This window comes from Manis pentadactyla, chromosome 10 (assembly GCF_030020395.1).
Source record: "Manis pentadactyla isolate mManPen7 chromosome 10, mManPen7.hap1, whole genome shotgun sequence".
Classification (NCBI taxonomy): Eukaryota; Metazoa; Chordata; class Mammalia; order Pholidota; family Manidae; genus Manis; species Manis pentadactyla.
In genome coordinates, this window is record NC_080028.1 from 70,846,909 (window position 1) to 70,863,453 (window position 16,545).

A 16,545-nucleotide genomic window follows, 5' to 3' on the forward strand; every position below is an offset into this window, starting at 1 on the left:
CAACTTCTCCCAAATAGCCCTTTTCAAAACTATTAACACATACTTTGGGGCAGATTGTGTATAACCCTCTTACCCATGACCAATACTGTCCCAAGATCAACTGAGAGTGCATAGAGAACAGTTAAATATCCCGTGTGAGACTTTCATAGAGAAAGGCTTGAATTAAAGGGAACGGCATCACCTAGTGGACCTAGTGGAAAATGCAGGATGACATTGTCAGAGCATTGGCTGGTGTGCTCCCCCCTCCCCACTTTCCCTGGGTCGACAAGGGCATGCTATTTTATTAGAGGTACTTGGAGAATGAACACAGAAATAGAATTAGTCACCTCATGATTTCCTTTCCCTGCTCCCTCTTGCCAGTTTTTAAGGGAAAACCTGGGCAAGAATAAAATAAGCTAAGCTAATGGTAATGACATACTCACCAATTTAAAGCTACAGAGGTAAAACATGAAAAACTGTATATGGCAGGAGGCATGGGTGGGCAACAGGAGTTTGTCAAAGATGGTTATGAGATCTCGATATAAATCCTTTGTTTTGTTGTTATCAATTTTACCTACAGAGATAATTTGGCATTTCAGTTTTATCAATATATTTTCAAGCTATCAGTTTCATTTAACAAATTTTTAGAAAGAAAACAATACGATTAAGAAACACAACACCATCCATTCAGCTATGATTAAAGCAAAATGCCACTTTCATTTGCACAGATTTGCCTTTTTAAGTATAATAATGCAGCACTGGAAAGGAAGCAGACCCTCCCCCAACACACACTGCTATGATGCCCTAAACAGGAACCCTTCTAAAAGGCAATTTTACCGTTCGTGAAACAGAAGCCCTTTGGTCCAGTAACCCTACTATTAGGAATTTATCACAAGCAAATAATTGAAGAAATATGTAAAAGGATGTTCATTACACTGTTATTTTATAATAATGGCAAAAAAGGGGGAGGATAAAAACAGATCAGTTAGATCCATGTGATCAACCACAACTACTTCAGAACAATGAATGGTATGAGAAAATATTCACAGTGAACAGGGCAGATTATTAAACAGCGCACAGTATGACCCCCAAATTCATTGAACAACACATGCATATACACACACTAACAGCAAGAAAACAAATCAAAATGCTGACAACAGTTCTCTGAATAATGGGAATGTGGCCATTTAAATTGCCCTTTTTAATCCTCTCCTGTAGTTTGTAAATTTTCTCTAACATCAGTTATTTTTGCAACAGCAAAAAAGTCAAAATAGAGACATAGTCAACTCAGATTCAAATCCTACTATCCGAGTGGCCAAATTTCATTCTTAAATCTTAGCAACCTGATTGGAAAAAAAGCTGTTTTTTCCTGGCAAAACCTGCACAGTGAAAACCCCATAGGGGCAAAAAGCATATGGATATGGTCCTGCAGTACCTGAACATGACATAGCCATGCCATCAAGACCCTGCGCACGCAACGCCACACCATGCCCCAGATGGATGTCCCCCACACCATTCTTAAGTGTCTTGAACTTGAGTGTAATCTGATCTCCTAAGCCTGACCAAACTGCATATATTATCTTCTAATACAATAGTCAGTGAAAAGATCAGGTGCACTGAGACAAATACCCAGTCCTGAATGTCAAATTCTGGTCCCACCATTTCCAAGCTATGTTACAGTGGCAAGTAATACTCTCTAAGCCTTCTTTTCCTCAGAATCAAAATAGTAATTTTTACAAGATTCCTATCAGTATTAGATATTATAATATTTTTACACTGTAGTATAGTATTTTTGTACTGTAAAACATTCTATAATGTACAAAGCTTGTTACCATCTACGTAGCAGACATCCTTAATGTAGGACAAAAGCAGAGCCAGCAGGATGTCCAGGCGCTCAGCTACCGGATGTGCCATCTGATTGAGCCTTTCGGGATCAGCCTTGGGTTCATGTTCAGTTTCTTCATCTTCATCCTGTGAAGATAAAGTAAAAATTGATGTTAACAAATCCAGTGTATGAGTAGTTTAGTGGGAAAACTCTCAAAGGTGGTTATTTCCTTTAAAAGATTAAAAAAAAAAAAAAACACCAAAAACGTACTAATAGATGCTTTCCAGGAAGGATCTCTCAACCAGAGTTGTTCAACAGAACCATGTAAAAAATTCAAAATAAAAGCACAGATTCAGAGCCCCTGTGATTCTCATTTACAAGACCCACTTAAGAGTACAGCCGTGCAAACACCACAGACATAGCCCAGCCCCTGGAACCCACTGTGGGGGGCACTGCTGGTGCCAGGCCTCTTTTCCCAGGACAGGGCACCCAACTCCCAGCTGCTGTGTTGACCACAACAGCTCACAGCTGCCCCCCGTCTCCAGAGAACTGCCCTTGCCCTCCTTCCAGCCCCTCTCCATCAGAACTGACGACTCACTGATAAACTCCCTGGTCTCAAGCTGGGACCAGTTCTGTGGGGTAAATCACCCTCAGATATGGGATGAGCTGCAGCTGGTGGGATGAGGCTGTAGCTGCTGCCAAGGGAGGCCACACTCTCACCTAGATCCTTCCTGCCCTTCCCTGCTTCCTCATACCCTTGGTCCCAAAGGCTCTCCTTCCAGAGCACCCACACAAAGACTGTCCCAGGTAGAAAAGTGTTGCCTTAAGGTATACAACTTGTAAAACAGAGTCAAGCCGATACGTTTTTAGTTCTCAGTCCCTCATGAACAATCTGTGGCTTGCAAAAACAAACATTAAATATAAAAATAAAACATACTTCCCCAAACCCAAATTCAAAGCCTTGGAAATAAAGAAACTCTACCGGGCAGTAAGCAATACGAGAGCAAACTATTCATTTAAGAAATCATTCTTGAGTTTGCTGAACTACTGTTTTAACCTAAAAGATGGGAGCCTTGAAAAAGATGAGAGGCCATCAGCTGTCTCTTCCCACCCTCTGCAATTAGGAACTGCACACGTGGGCTTTCATTAATAAATGCTGACCATATTAAACAGTCCTTCTGGGGCATCTCTTCCACTACCAGTTTGAGCTGCTGCTTCCTCTGCATCTTCAATATCCTGTCGGGGCGCATTCACCTACAATGTAATAAAGAAAAACAATAAAAGAATAAGAAGGCATTTAAAATACAGCTACATTCTTGGGGACTGAAAATGCATCTGATATACATACTTTAAAGGTGTCCAGATCAGCACCTATAAATCACTGTGACTCAATGCACAATTACGGTGCAAACCTTTAAACCAGCCTGGGTCATGAAGGAATTAACAAGATTATAAATCAAGCCCTCTTTACTATATTCTTTTATGAAATTAACATGAACTGTTGTGTGCTGATTTAAATTACATAGCTTCAACAAATCCAACACTTTTCCCAACTCTTACTATGTGCAAGACCATAACACATCATCAATCAACTGAGCAGAAAATGATGAAATCCAAGTCAAATTTGAGTCTTTGAATACTGATTTTGGTATATAAACTTCATACATCTTTTTTAGTATACCATTCAAATCATACCTTTTTTACTATCTATAGATGACCCTCTTCCTAAATGTCCTGTGAGTATATACCAGAGAAAAGACTTTACAGAGATCATGCAACTGGCCAGAGGTTTGACTCCAAGTGAGCCACCTGCCAGCCTGCCAACCTCCAACTCTTCCCGGACCTGCCTCATCACAGTCTCTCCCCTAAAATGTCAACACTCTCTCCATCAGCTTCTGCATGCTCAGTCCAAAACACTCAAGTCTCCCCAACCCCAAGCACCTTTCACCCCTGCTGCATCCCCCCTTTATACCAAACTCTCACCGACGCCTCTCATAGCCCACTTAGTAACCACCCAGGCTCTCTCCTGAAATGCACTTCCCCCTCCAGACTGACAGCAACAGGCTACCTCCTAATCACCAAATCCAAGGACTTTCATTTTTTCCATCTTCCCAGGAATGTCAGCAGTTATCTCACACTGCTGGACAAAGCCCTCCTTCTTATAAATCCTCACCAGGTAGCCACGCTCGCTCTCTCCTGTCCTAAACTGAGATGCCCCAGGCTTGCTCTCACTCCCCTACCTGCACCTGCGACCATCTAGGGAGTATCCAGCTCGCCCATTTGTACCTCAATCCATCCAAAATGGAACACACCACCTTCCACCTTTCTCCTGACTTCTCATATTACTGTTAACAGCAACACCGAGATTCTACTCCACAGGGAGCTAGCTACCTTTGAAGGATTCCTTTCCCTTACTCCTACTTCCACTTCCAACCCAGTCTTAAGGACCAGTTCACCTTTCCACCACACTGTCACTAGACTCCACTTGCTTCCACTCCCACTGTACCTCATGGCAGACCTCTTTAAATAACGGTATAAACAATCTCAACATCACTTCTGAGGAATGCCTTCCTGACTTTCAATTGTATCAGGGTTTCTAGTTCATCAGAATGCATGTGTACCATTCATAGCATTTACCACAAATGTACTTTTACATTTGTGTGACTATCTAATTAATGCCTTATTCTTGTCATGAAAGATGGGACTGATAACAACTCCAGCACATCATGAAGTTCAAAGAAATGAAATGAATTGAAGTAGAATTGTGGTTTCATTTCCATTGTTGCTACTATTGCTTCACATCCTGATTACAACAAATAAAATACAAAAAGTGAAAATCAAGGAAAAAACATTATTAAATACTTACATCTAATTTGAGTAGCTTTTCAATAACAAGCTCCAGAATTTCATGCCTCAAAGTTGGAAAATACACACTAATCCTTAGTAAGTTATGAACATAACATTCCTAAAACACAAAGATAAACATTTCAGCAGAGAATAAATGCTCATAATTATGTAAGCAAAAAACACTAATCACACAATCTTTAATTTCAATTATTTAAAAAGAAAAAACAGACTATCCAGCAGCATAAACTATACTGTTTCTCTATGCATGCAATGTTCAGTATAATTAATCTGATTACATCAATGATTTGTATATTTCCACGTCGTTTCTTAAAACATTGAGATATAATTCATATATAATTCATCCATTTAGTATGAATTTATATAATTTCAATGGCTTTTATATTCTCAGTCGTACCACCACCACAATCAATTTTAGAACATTTTTATTACCCTAAAAAGAAAAACTGTATTTTAGCAATGTACCTCCCTTCAGCCCTAGGTAACCACTAGTCTACTTTATGTCTCTCTGATTTTGCCTATCCTAGACATTTCATATAAAAGGAATCTTATATGTCATGTTTTAGCATTATGTTCAAGATTTGTTCATGTTGTAGCAAGTAAGCCATTCCTTTTTATTGCCAAATAGTATTTCATTGTATAGACATACCACCTTTTGTTGATTCATCAGTTGATAAGCTTTGGTTGTTTCCATACTTTTGGCTATTATGCATAATGCTGCTTTGAACAGTCATGTAAAAGTCTGTGTGTGGACATGTTTTCACTTCTTTTGGGTATATACCTATGAGTGGAAATGCTGGGTCATGTGGCAATTTTGTGTAAACTTTATGAAGAACTGTCAGGCTTTTCCAAAGCAGATGCACCATTGACCATTTTACATTCTCACCAGCAAGGTACAAGGAGTTCTGATTTCTCCACATTCTCACCACCACTTCTTATTGTCTGTCTTGTTGAGTACAACCATCATAATGGGTGTGATGTGGTATCTCATTATGGTTTTGACTTGCATTCTCTGATGACTAATGATATTGATCTTTTTGTGTGCTTATTAGCCATTTGTACATCTGTTTTGGAGAAACATTGTTCAGATCTTTTGCCCATTTTTAAATTGGGTTATTTGCCTTTTTATTACTGAGTTACTAAGAGTTCTTTACATATTCTAGATACAATACTTCATCCATTTTATGTTTTGCAAATATTTTCTCCCATTATTTGGGTTATGTTTTCACTTTCTTGAAGGCATCCTGTGAAACACACTTCAATTTTGATGAAGTTCGATTTATTTTTTCATAGTAGCTTGTGCTCCAGATGTCATGTGTATTAACTGTTGCCTAATTCAAGGTCACAAAAACTTTCACCTATATTTTCTTCTAAGAATTTTTTTAGTTTTTAAATTTAGGTCTTTTATCCACTTTGAGTTCATTTTTTTATATGGTGAGGAGGGATCCTACTCCATTCTTTGCATGTAGATATCCACTTGTCCCAGACCATTTGTTGAAAGGACTATTCTTTCCCCCATTAAATTTTCCTGCACAACCGGTTTTTGTATATTGATTTTATATCCGGTAACCATGCTGAAATCATTTATTAGTGTTTTTGTACCTTCCTTAGACTTTTCTGAATTTAAAATTAGGTCATCTGCAGAGACAGTTGTACTTCTTCCTTTCCAACCTGGATGTCATTTCGTTTTCTTGCCTAGCTGCCCTGGCTACCACCTCTAGTACATACTGAACAAAAGCAACAAAAGCAGATGCCCTTGTTTTGTTCCTTCGGGGAAAGCTTTCAGTCTTCTACCACTGACTATGTTAGTTGGGAGCCTCCCATGGATAATCATTATCAAGTTGAAAAAGGTCCCTTCTGTGTTTGTCATGAAAGGGTTTTGGTATTTTCAAATGCTTTTTCTGCATCTCTTGAGATGATCACATGGTTCTTTTCATTTATTCTATTGATAAGGTATATTAATATGAATTGATTTTCAGGTATTAAATCAATTCCTAGGATAAATTTTACTTGGTTCTGGTGCATAATTCTTTTCATATGTTGCTAGATTCAGTTTTCTAGTATTTTGTTGAGATGTTTTGCATCTACATTCCTAAGAGATACTGGGTGTGTAACACTCCTCTTGAAGCATACCCTCACAAATATTAGCAAACTTATTAACCCCTTATTAAAACTTGGAATACCTCATTTAGGAAAAAATAATTGATGCTTAGGAGTGAACCACTATTCGTTATTGAAAACTACACACATAATCTAAATACTGCACAAAAAACTTGAGTATAATTCACCTACAGAGATCTCTGCCTTCATGTTCAAATAAGGCATGTTTATAATTGGTAAATATGAACTACTCTACTCATTTTTACCTGTATAAGCATTAAGATATTTACCCAGATATTTCTGAAATGGACTCTGCCCTTCGCTTGTACATCAGAGTAGGAGAAAAGAGCACTGGGGATGCTTAGTCACTAAGAAAGTCAAATTCCTAGTCTGTAGTTTAAACCCTAGAAGACAACTTTTAAGAAAAAGACCTACTGTCATCTAAAACTAAATCATACAAAACTTTTTCATTTTCCCATGAAAAGATTTCTTACCAATATTCTCTCTGATTTTCGAACAAATGGAAATTTTTCCACCAGTATTGGCATAAGAAACCATGGTGTCCTATTTAAAAAAATAAAAAAATAAAAATCAACCCATCCATGTTAACTGGATTTCTTTTCTAAGAGCAAATACAAATACAGGAGGCAAAGGGGAATCCTACCTCAAACAATTGGAACTTAAATGCATAGTTTCAGCGAAAATCTATAATAACTTAGGGGAAAATAAGTTTCTATTAACTTTCATATCAACATCAAATTAAGGGAAATTCTTTTTCAACAAAAACATCAAAGAGTGTCAGTTTAAAATCTAAACTTTAAAATTTCAGTTTAAACCAGTTTAAAATTTCCCACTATACACGTGTATTATTTCTTAAAAGGAGAAACAATTATCAACTTCAATTTTTCAAAGTTAGCAAATAATAAATACACAGAGGGAACTTTAAGTCCACCCCTCCAAAAGAAACCCACACACCTTAAAAGCTTTTCTTAGAACTGCAATTTTTATTTAGGTGGCATGACACAAACACACTGAAGTTTCTCACTGAAAATTTTTGGATATCATATCTGTTGGAGATAAAAGCAAAATTCCAACCACTATACAAAATTTGGGGAAGAATTCGCACACAAGTTTTGAAAAATAAATAAAGACAATGAATAGAGAACTAAAATGCCATTTCTTCTGTAGAATGTGATGTTATATCAACAAGATACAAAAACATGTAGCACACAACTTTGAATTTTGATGCTAATGTTTTTGTAATTTTCTGATTATAATTTTGAGACTTAAATATCATGATTAAAAGTAAGTAACAAAAGTATATACTCACGATGGGACATATCTTGCGATTATTTGCAAGGCTCTGTGACATGTGTCAAAATTTGCAGGAAGATCTGTATGGTGAAAAGTGAGAGTATGAGCATCAAAATAGAACTGAAAACTTAAAAGGTATGTACTTGGAAGCTAAAAACACTTGCTAACCAAAACAATCATTTACCAGCAAAATAATGTCAAGATTTTTCTCCATAACCAACTATTAATGAAGACTAAATGGACTAATTACAGTTGACCCTTGAACAATGCAGGGGTTAGAGATGCTGAACCCCATTTCCCCAACAGTCAAAAATCCGTAACTTTTGACAACCCAAAAATTTAACTATTAATAGCCTACTGCTGACCAGAAGCCTTACCAATAACATGAACAATTAACATGTTATTTTGTATATGCATTATGTACTGTATTTATACAATAAAGCTAGCTAGAGAAAAGGTTTTTTCGAATTATCACTAATCTCGAAAAAAAAAATTCCAGTATATTTACTGAAAAAATTCTGCCTGTAAGTGGACCAAACCTGTGTTGTTTAAGGGTCAACTATATATAAATAATGCATTAAGGGCAACTGCTTGCATGTTAATGCTATATATAACAAAAAGATTTCATCACATGTTCTCATTTGTTACAACCTCCATATAAAGATAGGTCCTGCAGAGGCCTCTTTATACTTACTATCATCTTCATCATCAGAATCTGAAACATCTATGTCACCTTCCTTAATGACCACTCGGGCTTTTGAGGGAAAAACAAAATATGTTATTCTTCTGCCATTGACCTAAACAATCAACAGCTACACAAAAAAGTGATTTTTTCCATTGTCCAAACTTAGTGTGATGATTAAATTTACAATGGGGGGGGAGAGGTTTTCATCAAGTAACTTCAGAGTTTTTAAACATCTAAAAATTTCCTGAATTCTAAAGCAAATTATTACCCATAAAAATCACAGCAACAAACAAATGTAGACATTTCCACAAAGGCCATTACAGAGAAGAGACAGGTACCAGAATTACTGCCAATATACATCCTGGAATCTTCTGTTGTGGCACAATCTCTAAAGTGTACTGGGAAGGCAGAATTTTAATAAAGGGATATTTAAAATATGAAAAATCTAAGCAAGCCAAGAGGAATCACTTACGAGGTACAAAATGAGAAGCAATCATGATGAGACATGGTCTAAGAAAGACCGTTTGTGCCGACACAAGATTACCAAGAAAAGCCAAATACTCTTCCACCACCATCTGACTTCTGTTTAACCACTGCAGTCTCTAGAGGTGGGAAGGAGAGAAGGATAAAAGAAACAATTTAATGATACAATATATACTGTTTTCAAAGTACTAAATCACATACTAGTCAGTGAAACGAATGGTGAACTTACCAACAGAATATTGATAAGCTGCTCAAAGTCTTTGGTCAAGTACATGATTGAGGAACGGAACTCTAACAGCCAGTTAATGATCTGGTCATCCTTAAGTTAGACAAAGAAAAGTACTTTCAAAATCACAAATCCTCTAAATAACAAAGAAGTGATACTATCTTGCATCAGTCACCTATCAATAATATTAAAATTAGGGAGAAAAAGTCACAAACTTGGACTTAAGCCCAAATTAGGATGAAAATGTCTGTATCAAAATGGAAAAAAATTATAATAGGTTTTCCTGTTTTTAAGAAAAAGTAATGTAGTAACTCATATACAAAAAAAAGAAATTGAATATTTCCTTCTAATCATTTTTGTTTGCCCTAAAAAAGTGAAAACAACTCAAATGCTGACACCTGAGTTTTTAAACTGCAGAATTATAGCAGATTCAAATACAAGACCACAAGGACCAACAGTACCTCTCTCTCCTCTATACCGTGCTCATGTACAAGCACGCAGATGACATTCAGTCTAAGCTGATTAACTAGTCATCAATAAATCTAACGTTTTAAATGGTAAGATGTGTTACATATAAATGATGTTCCACTATTCAACAAAGTCTGTATTCAGGCAATAAAATTACTTTTCGTAACTTTTGGTGACATGGGAAAAATTGCTAAATAAAGAAAAGAAGCCATGTATACAATATAATATCAGTTATGTAAAATAGACTGTATTTGTGCATATACAGAACATACACAAGAAAAAACTAAAAAGCCCCCAAATTGGAAAAATAGTTAATGCTGATTAACCCCTCCATATGGGAAAGAGATACATAAACAGAAGCAATAGTGTTGTACCTATAGTGACAGACAGTTGTATCTACAGTTACAGACTACTTACAGAGTACCATTTAGTGAGAGCACATCAGGTGCCAGGCATGGTGTTCAATGCCATCCATAATGCACCTTTTCCTAAACGTAACAACCCTCCAAAAAGATTTCTGTTACTCCCAGTTTACAGTTGAGGAAACCAGCTAAGAGAAATTAATCAGCACTTGTCCAACCAAGAAGCCAATAAAGAAGCAGGTTCAAATCTGAGTCTAAGCCTATGTCCCACATACTCTCCCACAATGCCTTGCTCCACACACAGAAGGAGCTCACCACCTCTGTCCTCACCCTCATTCAACCACTGAGTGCTTTCTATGCATCATTATTGTGACAAACTTCAATGGGGCTATTTTCTGATGAAACCCCAAGTAAACTGGCAGTAAAATAAAGTAAATCATAACTTATTTGCACTATGGTAATTTCACATTATCCACAACCATTAAGGCTAACATTAATGGTGGCTCACCAAGGCCTGAGGCACAGAAGACGAGCTAAATTACATGCAAATAATTATGAGTTAGCTCTATCCTATCCCTTTCCCACTAAAAAAGGTACAACAAAATTAAAAGGATAACATTTAAACAGCTTCACTTTCTAAAGTAAAAGTAAACCAGCTACAGTCGTCAGTGCCTTGGTAATGAACTGTTATTAGAAGCAAATTACTTGCAATACCCCTCAGAACTAACAGACACAACTGATGTTAAGATACCAAGAATGAGAAGTGCTGATACAAAGTACAGTGGAACAAAAAGAAAATGGTCCTTCGGACCTGTGAAGAAGGCACAGGTCAGGGAAAGCTTTAAACGGGAAGCAATGCTTCTGCTGTCTTTGGACAGAGTGAGTATTCTCTGGGGACTGTACTCCTTACAGAGGGGAAAGCACATTTTCAGAAAACCAAAGCAGTTCTGTACAGCTTCAGTATAGGGTGAGCAAGCCAACAGATAAATCTGGGGAGCAAAGGGGACCACATAAATTGTTGAAGTCCTTTTCAGCTAGATTTATAATAAGAAAGATCTGCTGGAAATGTGGGGAGTGGACTGAATGAACGACCATGTGCTCTTATCTTTGGAGAAGATAACATTTCAGCTGGATCGCAAAGCATGGGAATTTTGTAGAAATGACACAGTACTTACAATATGCCAGAAACCTTCTAAGATTTCAACCTACATTAACTAATTTAATCCTTACAATCACTCCATGAGGGAGGTACTACCACTGGTCTCCACATTACAGAGGGGGGCATGGAGATCCAGAGTACAATGATTCACCTCCAGTCACAAAGCTAGTAACTGAGGAGGGAAGAGGCCATGTAGCCAGGCAACCACAGCTCAAGCTGGTTAACAAAGTGGATACAGAGGACCTGTTGGCCAAAAAGAAAAGGCACATGCAAAAGCATAAAGATGAAGAGAAGTAGCAAATTTGTGAAATAAAGTATCTAGTAAGACTGAACATGGAAAAAAAAGTTGCAGTCCATGCTAAGAAGTTGATCCTTCCTGCTTCCCTGAGCCTTTTTTCTGAGAGCAATGGCGCATTTAACCCATACTTTAGAGATTATTTAGGCTGCCCTGCTGAGGATACACTGGGCAGGAGGTCATGCGAGAAAGGAGAACGGGAACCTAGAGCCCAGGAAAGAGGTTATCGGAAGAATACAGACAAGGGAGCACCAACAGAACAAGAAGCCTTGAGAGGTTTTTTTCTTCAAAGGACCTGGTGACTCCATGGTTATGAGGGGTGATAAAGTCCAGTGAGACTCCAAGGTCCAAGGGGCTGTTCCCAACTCAAGAACTAAGTAAGCAGTCAGTCAAGCACATAAAAAGGCTTAGAAGGAGCAGGTTTGAGAGAGTGAGGAGGCTAAGTCTGGGGTGCCTCTAACACTTGTGAGTTGACAGTTAAGAAAAATGTCTGGTGCCCACGAGCAACCTGAATTACAGATACAAATTTGGGAGTCAGGACACAGGTAAATCTCAAAACCATTGGGGCCTAAGGGGATCACACAGGGACAATCTGTGGAATGAGGAAAGGGTCAAGTTTGAAAACCCAATCAACACCACGTTTAAGAACCTGTTGAGAGAATGACTAGAGATAAGCAATAAGACAGGAAGATCACAGAAACTGAAGGAAGGGTTTTAAAAAGTGAGCAGCCAACAAACAGCGGCAACTCCTACAAGGAATTGGTGTGAGGCTTGGAAAAGAAGTTCACTGAAATCAGCAAGTAAAAACAGCACTGTAACCTGTCACGGTAGTCACAGCAATGAGTGGAGTAGATTTAAAGCGGAGTGGGAAACGAGAACACGCGGACTGCAGCAGGAACAGCCCCTAACACCTCACCTTGAGTTAGGGGCTGTTCTACATGCTTCTCATATATTAACTCATTGGACTCTCTACAAACCTCGACATTTAAAAAAATCCCAACTGTTTCTCTGGTTTTACAAAGAGGAAAACAGAGACAGAGAAGTTAGACAACTTGCCCAAGAGCACACACTGGGAAACAATGGAGTTGGGATTTTATCCCAGGCAAGCTGACTCCCACTACCATGGTAAACACAAACATTAAGGGCAACATAAAAGGGAGACAAACGCTGAGTTGTTACTACATGACAGGTTGTATCTTAAACCATTTCCAAAAACGCTGGAGGAGGAATAGCTTGGAACACTTTCTCTTTTGTGGATTTGTTTTGTTTCAGCATTGAAAAGACAGGAGATTTTCACTCAGCATAGAGGACAGAGGTCCTAGCAAGAAAGATGAAAGCAGGGTTTCTCAGCCTCGGGACTACTGACACATTGGCCTTGGCATTTCTTTGTTGTGGAAGGTGGCCTGTGCCTTGCAGGGTGTTCAGCAGCATCCCAGTCACCCACTCACTAGATGCTGGTGGCACCCTTCCCTTCCCACAGTTGTGACAACCAAAAATGTCTCCAGTATTGTCAAATGTGCCCTCAGGCACCAAAGGGCCCTAGGTGAAAGCCACAGAAGTGTGAAGGCATTATAGAGAGAACAATCGACAATCCTTCTATAGATTGTCTATAGACCAAAGGTGCTAACTAACATCTGTACAAAGTGGCAATGGCTCTGCTGATGATCAAACATGAAATTAATTACCTTTATGTCTGGATCTGACAGCTGGTTCTTCAACAACTCAAAGTCATTTGTGTCACCCTTAAGACAAGAAGGGAAAAAGAAGAAAATTTTGCTTGCTTTGGTTTCCTGCTAAAGAGCAACAGCAAAACTTTTGCAAAAAAGAAAATGACAACAAAAAGGCCGTTCATATTAGGTATACTTGGGTACTAACAATGGAATGTTAATAGTCAATACCCCAATATACTATCCACTCATGTATGTCGATATAAATATGTATTACATATACAAATAGACACTCTTTTCCCTCCATTGTTTAGATTTAGTAGAATCATTTCTAAACTAACACAAAATCAAAAAATCCCTATTAATAGAACTGTTTTATATTCCCAAAGTAATGCTTAGATAATTCTTCAAGAAATAAAATTATCTGATCTAATGAATTTTTTTTTTTAACACTTGCAAAAGTTTTTAAAAGATACTACGAAAAAGCATTGGAAGATGTCAAACCTCAGCAGAGGTTACTACTCTAATTCTGAGCTGACAGCCTCTTGCTGTTATTAAATATCTGATTTTAAGACTGATACTGGTCTTTAGTATAATGGCTATAAATGTACTCTGACCAAAAAAAAAAAACAAACCTCAGATATGTAAATATTATCTCAATACGGCTGGGAAAAAAAAAACTGAATCTCACCTGTTACCTCCTCTTACCTTTTTGTACTTCAGCAAGACTTCTGTCACAGTTCCACCAAACCGAACAGTTTTTCTTGGGGGAGAATTGAAGAAATCATTTTCTAATGCAAGCATATCTGACAGCCTGTAGAACCAATATTATCAAGCCTTTGAGCACATGACAGATAAAAATAAAAATTCTAACAGCCAATTTTATTGAACCAGTATCAGAAGGATTACTTCTAAAGCCTCCTAACTGGCCTGCTTCCACTCTAATCCCCCAAGAATCCAGTCTTCACCTAGTGATATAATAGTGACCTTTCAGAAACTAGAGATCATGCTACTCTACTCTCCCACTTCACTTAGAATCTAAACTATCCTGGTCTTCAAGGTCCTAGGCCCTGTCTACCTTTCTGACCTCATCCCTAATCACTTACTAACCACCACCACCATAACATCCTTTCAAAAGTGCCAAGCTGATTCCCACTTCACTTGCTGTTCCCTCCACTAGCAACACTCATTCTCCAGACCTGTCAATGGTTGGATTCTTGTCTTCATTCAAGTTGAAGCTCAAATGTCAGAGGCCTTCCCCATCAGAAATCTAAAGTACCCATCCCCATCCTCTCCCTTCCCACTCCCACCACTGTTTTTATTTGTTCACAGAAATGATTACTATCTGAAATCATGCTGTTCTTTCAGTTATTGGCCTATTTACTGTCTTTCCCCCCTTAAGACTGTAAGCTCTGCTGAGAGCAGGGATGTTCTCCCTTTAGATATACTGCCCCCCGTCCACCAGTATCTAACAACAACAAAAAAGGTGTTTAATAAATATTACGAATGATATTACGGTAAGGGGTTTACAAAATTTCTTTTAGACACAGCAGATTAGTGGGGGTGAAACGAGCATCCTGCTAATGACTCTCAAAGGGTTTTATGGGGGTTAGGACCTTTAAAAGTTGAGCAAGATGGACGGTTAAAGAAGTGTCTTGAAACAAATTTCAAACAAAAAAAAATTTTAAGATTAAATTTGCCATCAGTGGCAGCATTCGGCTGACAATCGAAACAAACCGGGGAACTCTCCAAATCGAGACGAAGCAGGAGGGAAGAGGAAAGGAGCAGAGGGCAGCGCCAGGCCTGGGACGCTGTGAGGGAGCCCAGCGAGGAGAAAAGGGTACCAGTGAAACTGAACAGACCCATTTTTTCCAGCCGCTCTCCCACCGTTATTACCCATTCGGGTCAGGGGCTCACTCTTGAGACCCTAAGATGACGCGCTACCCTTTGCTCTCCCTGATTCCCATTAGCTGTCCCACATTTCAGATGCGCATCCCTAACCCCGGTCCTGGGCTTTGGTCCCACACACGCATAAGGAAGCGTCCTAGACCCCTACCCAGTCGATGCGCGCAGCATCTTGACTGCGGAGGCCGAAGCGGCCGCATCTCCCGGCAACCGCGTGTGGAGCAGCGGGGCCGCCATTGGGCCTGACCAGTGCGACGACTGGCCTCGCGCCGGAAGTCGTGATTTCTAGTCCCGCCTCTGTCCCGGAAGACGCGCGGGCGAGCGGCGACCTCCAGCCAATGAGGAGCCCCATGTGGGGAAAGCGTGGCGATCTCGGCGGGCTACCACGCCAACCTTTGTCCTCCCCGCCCTGCATCAGGTCCTTTCAGCCTTTTAAAGGACTTTCTCCTGCCAGCGAGGGGCCGCGGGGAGGGCGGCCCGAGTACCGGGCGCAGAGAGATCGTAGAAAAGGGCGGGGACACGTGGGAGGTGCTAAGCGGCGGCGGGGTTCCCCGAGCGTTAGCTTTCTGGAGTTACGGCATACCTGCTAGACTGAAGAAACTGAGGCCCTGTGATCAGCCCAAACCCAGAGAAATGGGGCGGGCCGAGCACTCGGACTCGGCTGCTTGGCTCAAGGGCCTGGGCTCTATACCCACGGCATCATCCTCACAGCCACCCAAGCTGACCTTATCATCCGCACGGAAACTGATGCTTGATGAAGACTCCCAAAACACCTCAGAGCTGTGGTGCTGCTGGAATGAGAAATCAGCTTTCGAAGAGTTTCCCAGAGGAGTTAGCCCTTAACTTAAAATTTTAAGGGAGTCAGACAGACCAACAAAGCAGCAAAGGGTCTCCCTAAGGGGATAGGGAACAGCACGTGCCACGCCTGGTAATTAGGAAGGAGGCAGAAGGAAATGACTGCCCCTCACTCAGTTCAGAAGAAGAGAAAGTGTTGCAACCTTTGGATACTATATAGAAGTAGCAAAAGGACATTAAAACACTATAGCAATTTGTTACATTTAATAAGTTCTGTTTTGCAACAGTGTAAAATCAGCAATTGTCGGCTGTGTCCATAAGGTCCCACCATTTCTTCCCTCATTGCCATAAAGTCCCTGCGGAATGTTGGGCAGAAATCATCAATGTCCTGAGAGTAGTGGAAATTGCACCCTAGTT

At 39.4% G+C, this 16,545-nt stretch overlaps 1 protein-coding gene across 2 annotated transcripts in view; it reads right to left on the reverse strand.

Moving 5' to 3' along the window:
• RRN3 (RRN3 homolog, RNA polymerase I transcription factor) overlaps positions 1–15,632 on the reverse strand; it is a 34,549-nt gene extending 18,917 nt beyond the window's left edge. Inside the window, exons 1-12 of one of the 2 annotated variants that reach the window (XM_036917885.2) lie at positions 15,485–15,632; positions 14,137–14,242; positions 13,447–13,503; positions 9,481–9,570; positions 9,241–9,370; positions 8,778–8,837; positions 8,100–8,163; positions 7,264–7,333; positions 4,671–4,769; positions 2,966–3,058; positions 1,812–1,950; positions 423–553 (exon numbers count right to left, since the gene is read on the reverse strand). In XM_036917885.2, the coding sequence (XP_036773780.2) occupies positions 423–553; positions 1,812–1,950; positions 2,966–3,058; positions 4,671–4,769; positions 7,264–7,333; positions 8,100–8,163; positions 8,778–8,837; positions 9,241–9,370; positions 9,481–9,570; positions 13,447–13,503; positions 14,137–14,242; positions 15,485–15,570 (1,125 nt within the window). In that variant the 5' untranslated portion in view covers positions 15,571–15,632. The remainder of the gene's footprint in view (positions 1–422; positions 554–1,811; positions 1,951–2,965; positions 3,059–4,670; positions 4,770–7,263; positions 7,334–8,099; positions 8,164–8,777; positions 8,838–9,240; positions 9,371–9,480; positions 9,571–13,446; positions 13,504–14,136; positions 14,243–15,484) is intronic. The other variant, XM_036917886.2, reaches the window with a different exon arrangement.
• Positions 15,633–16,545: the final 913 nt, after the last annotated feature.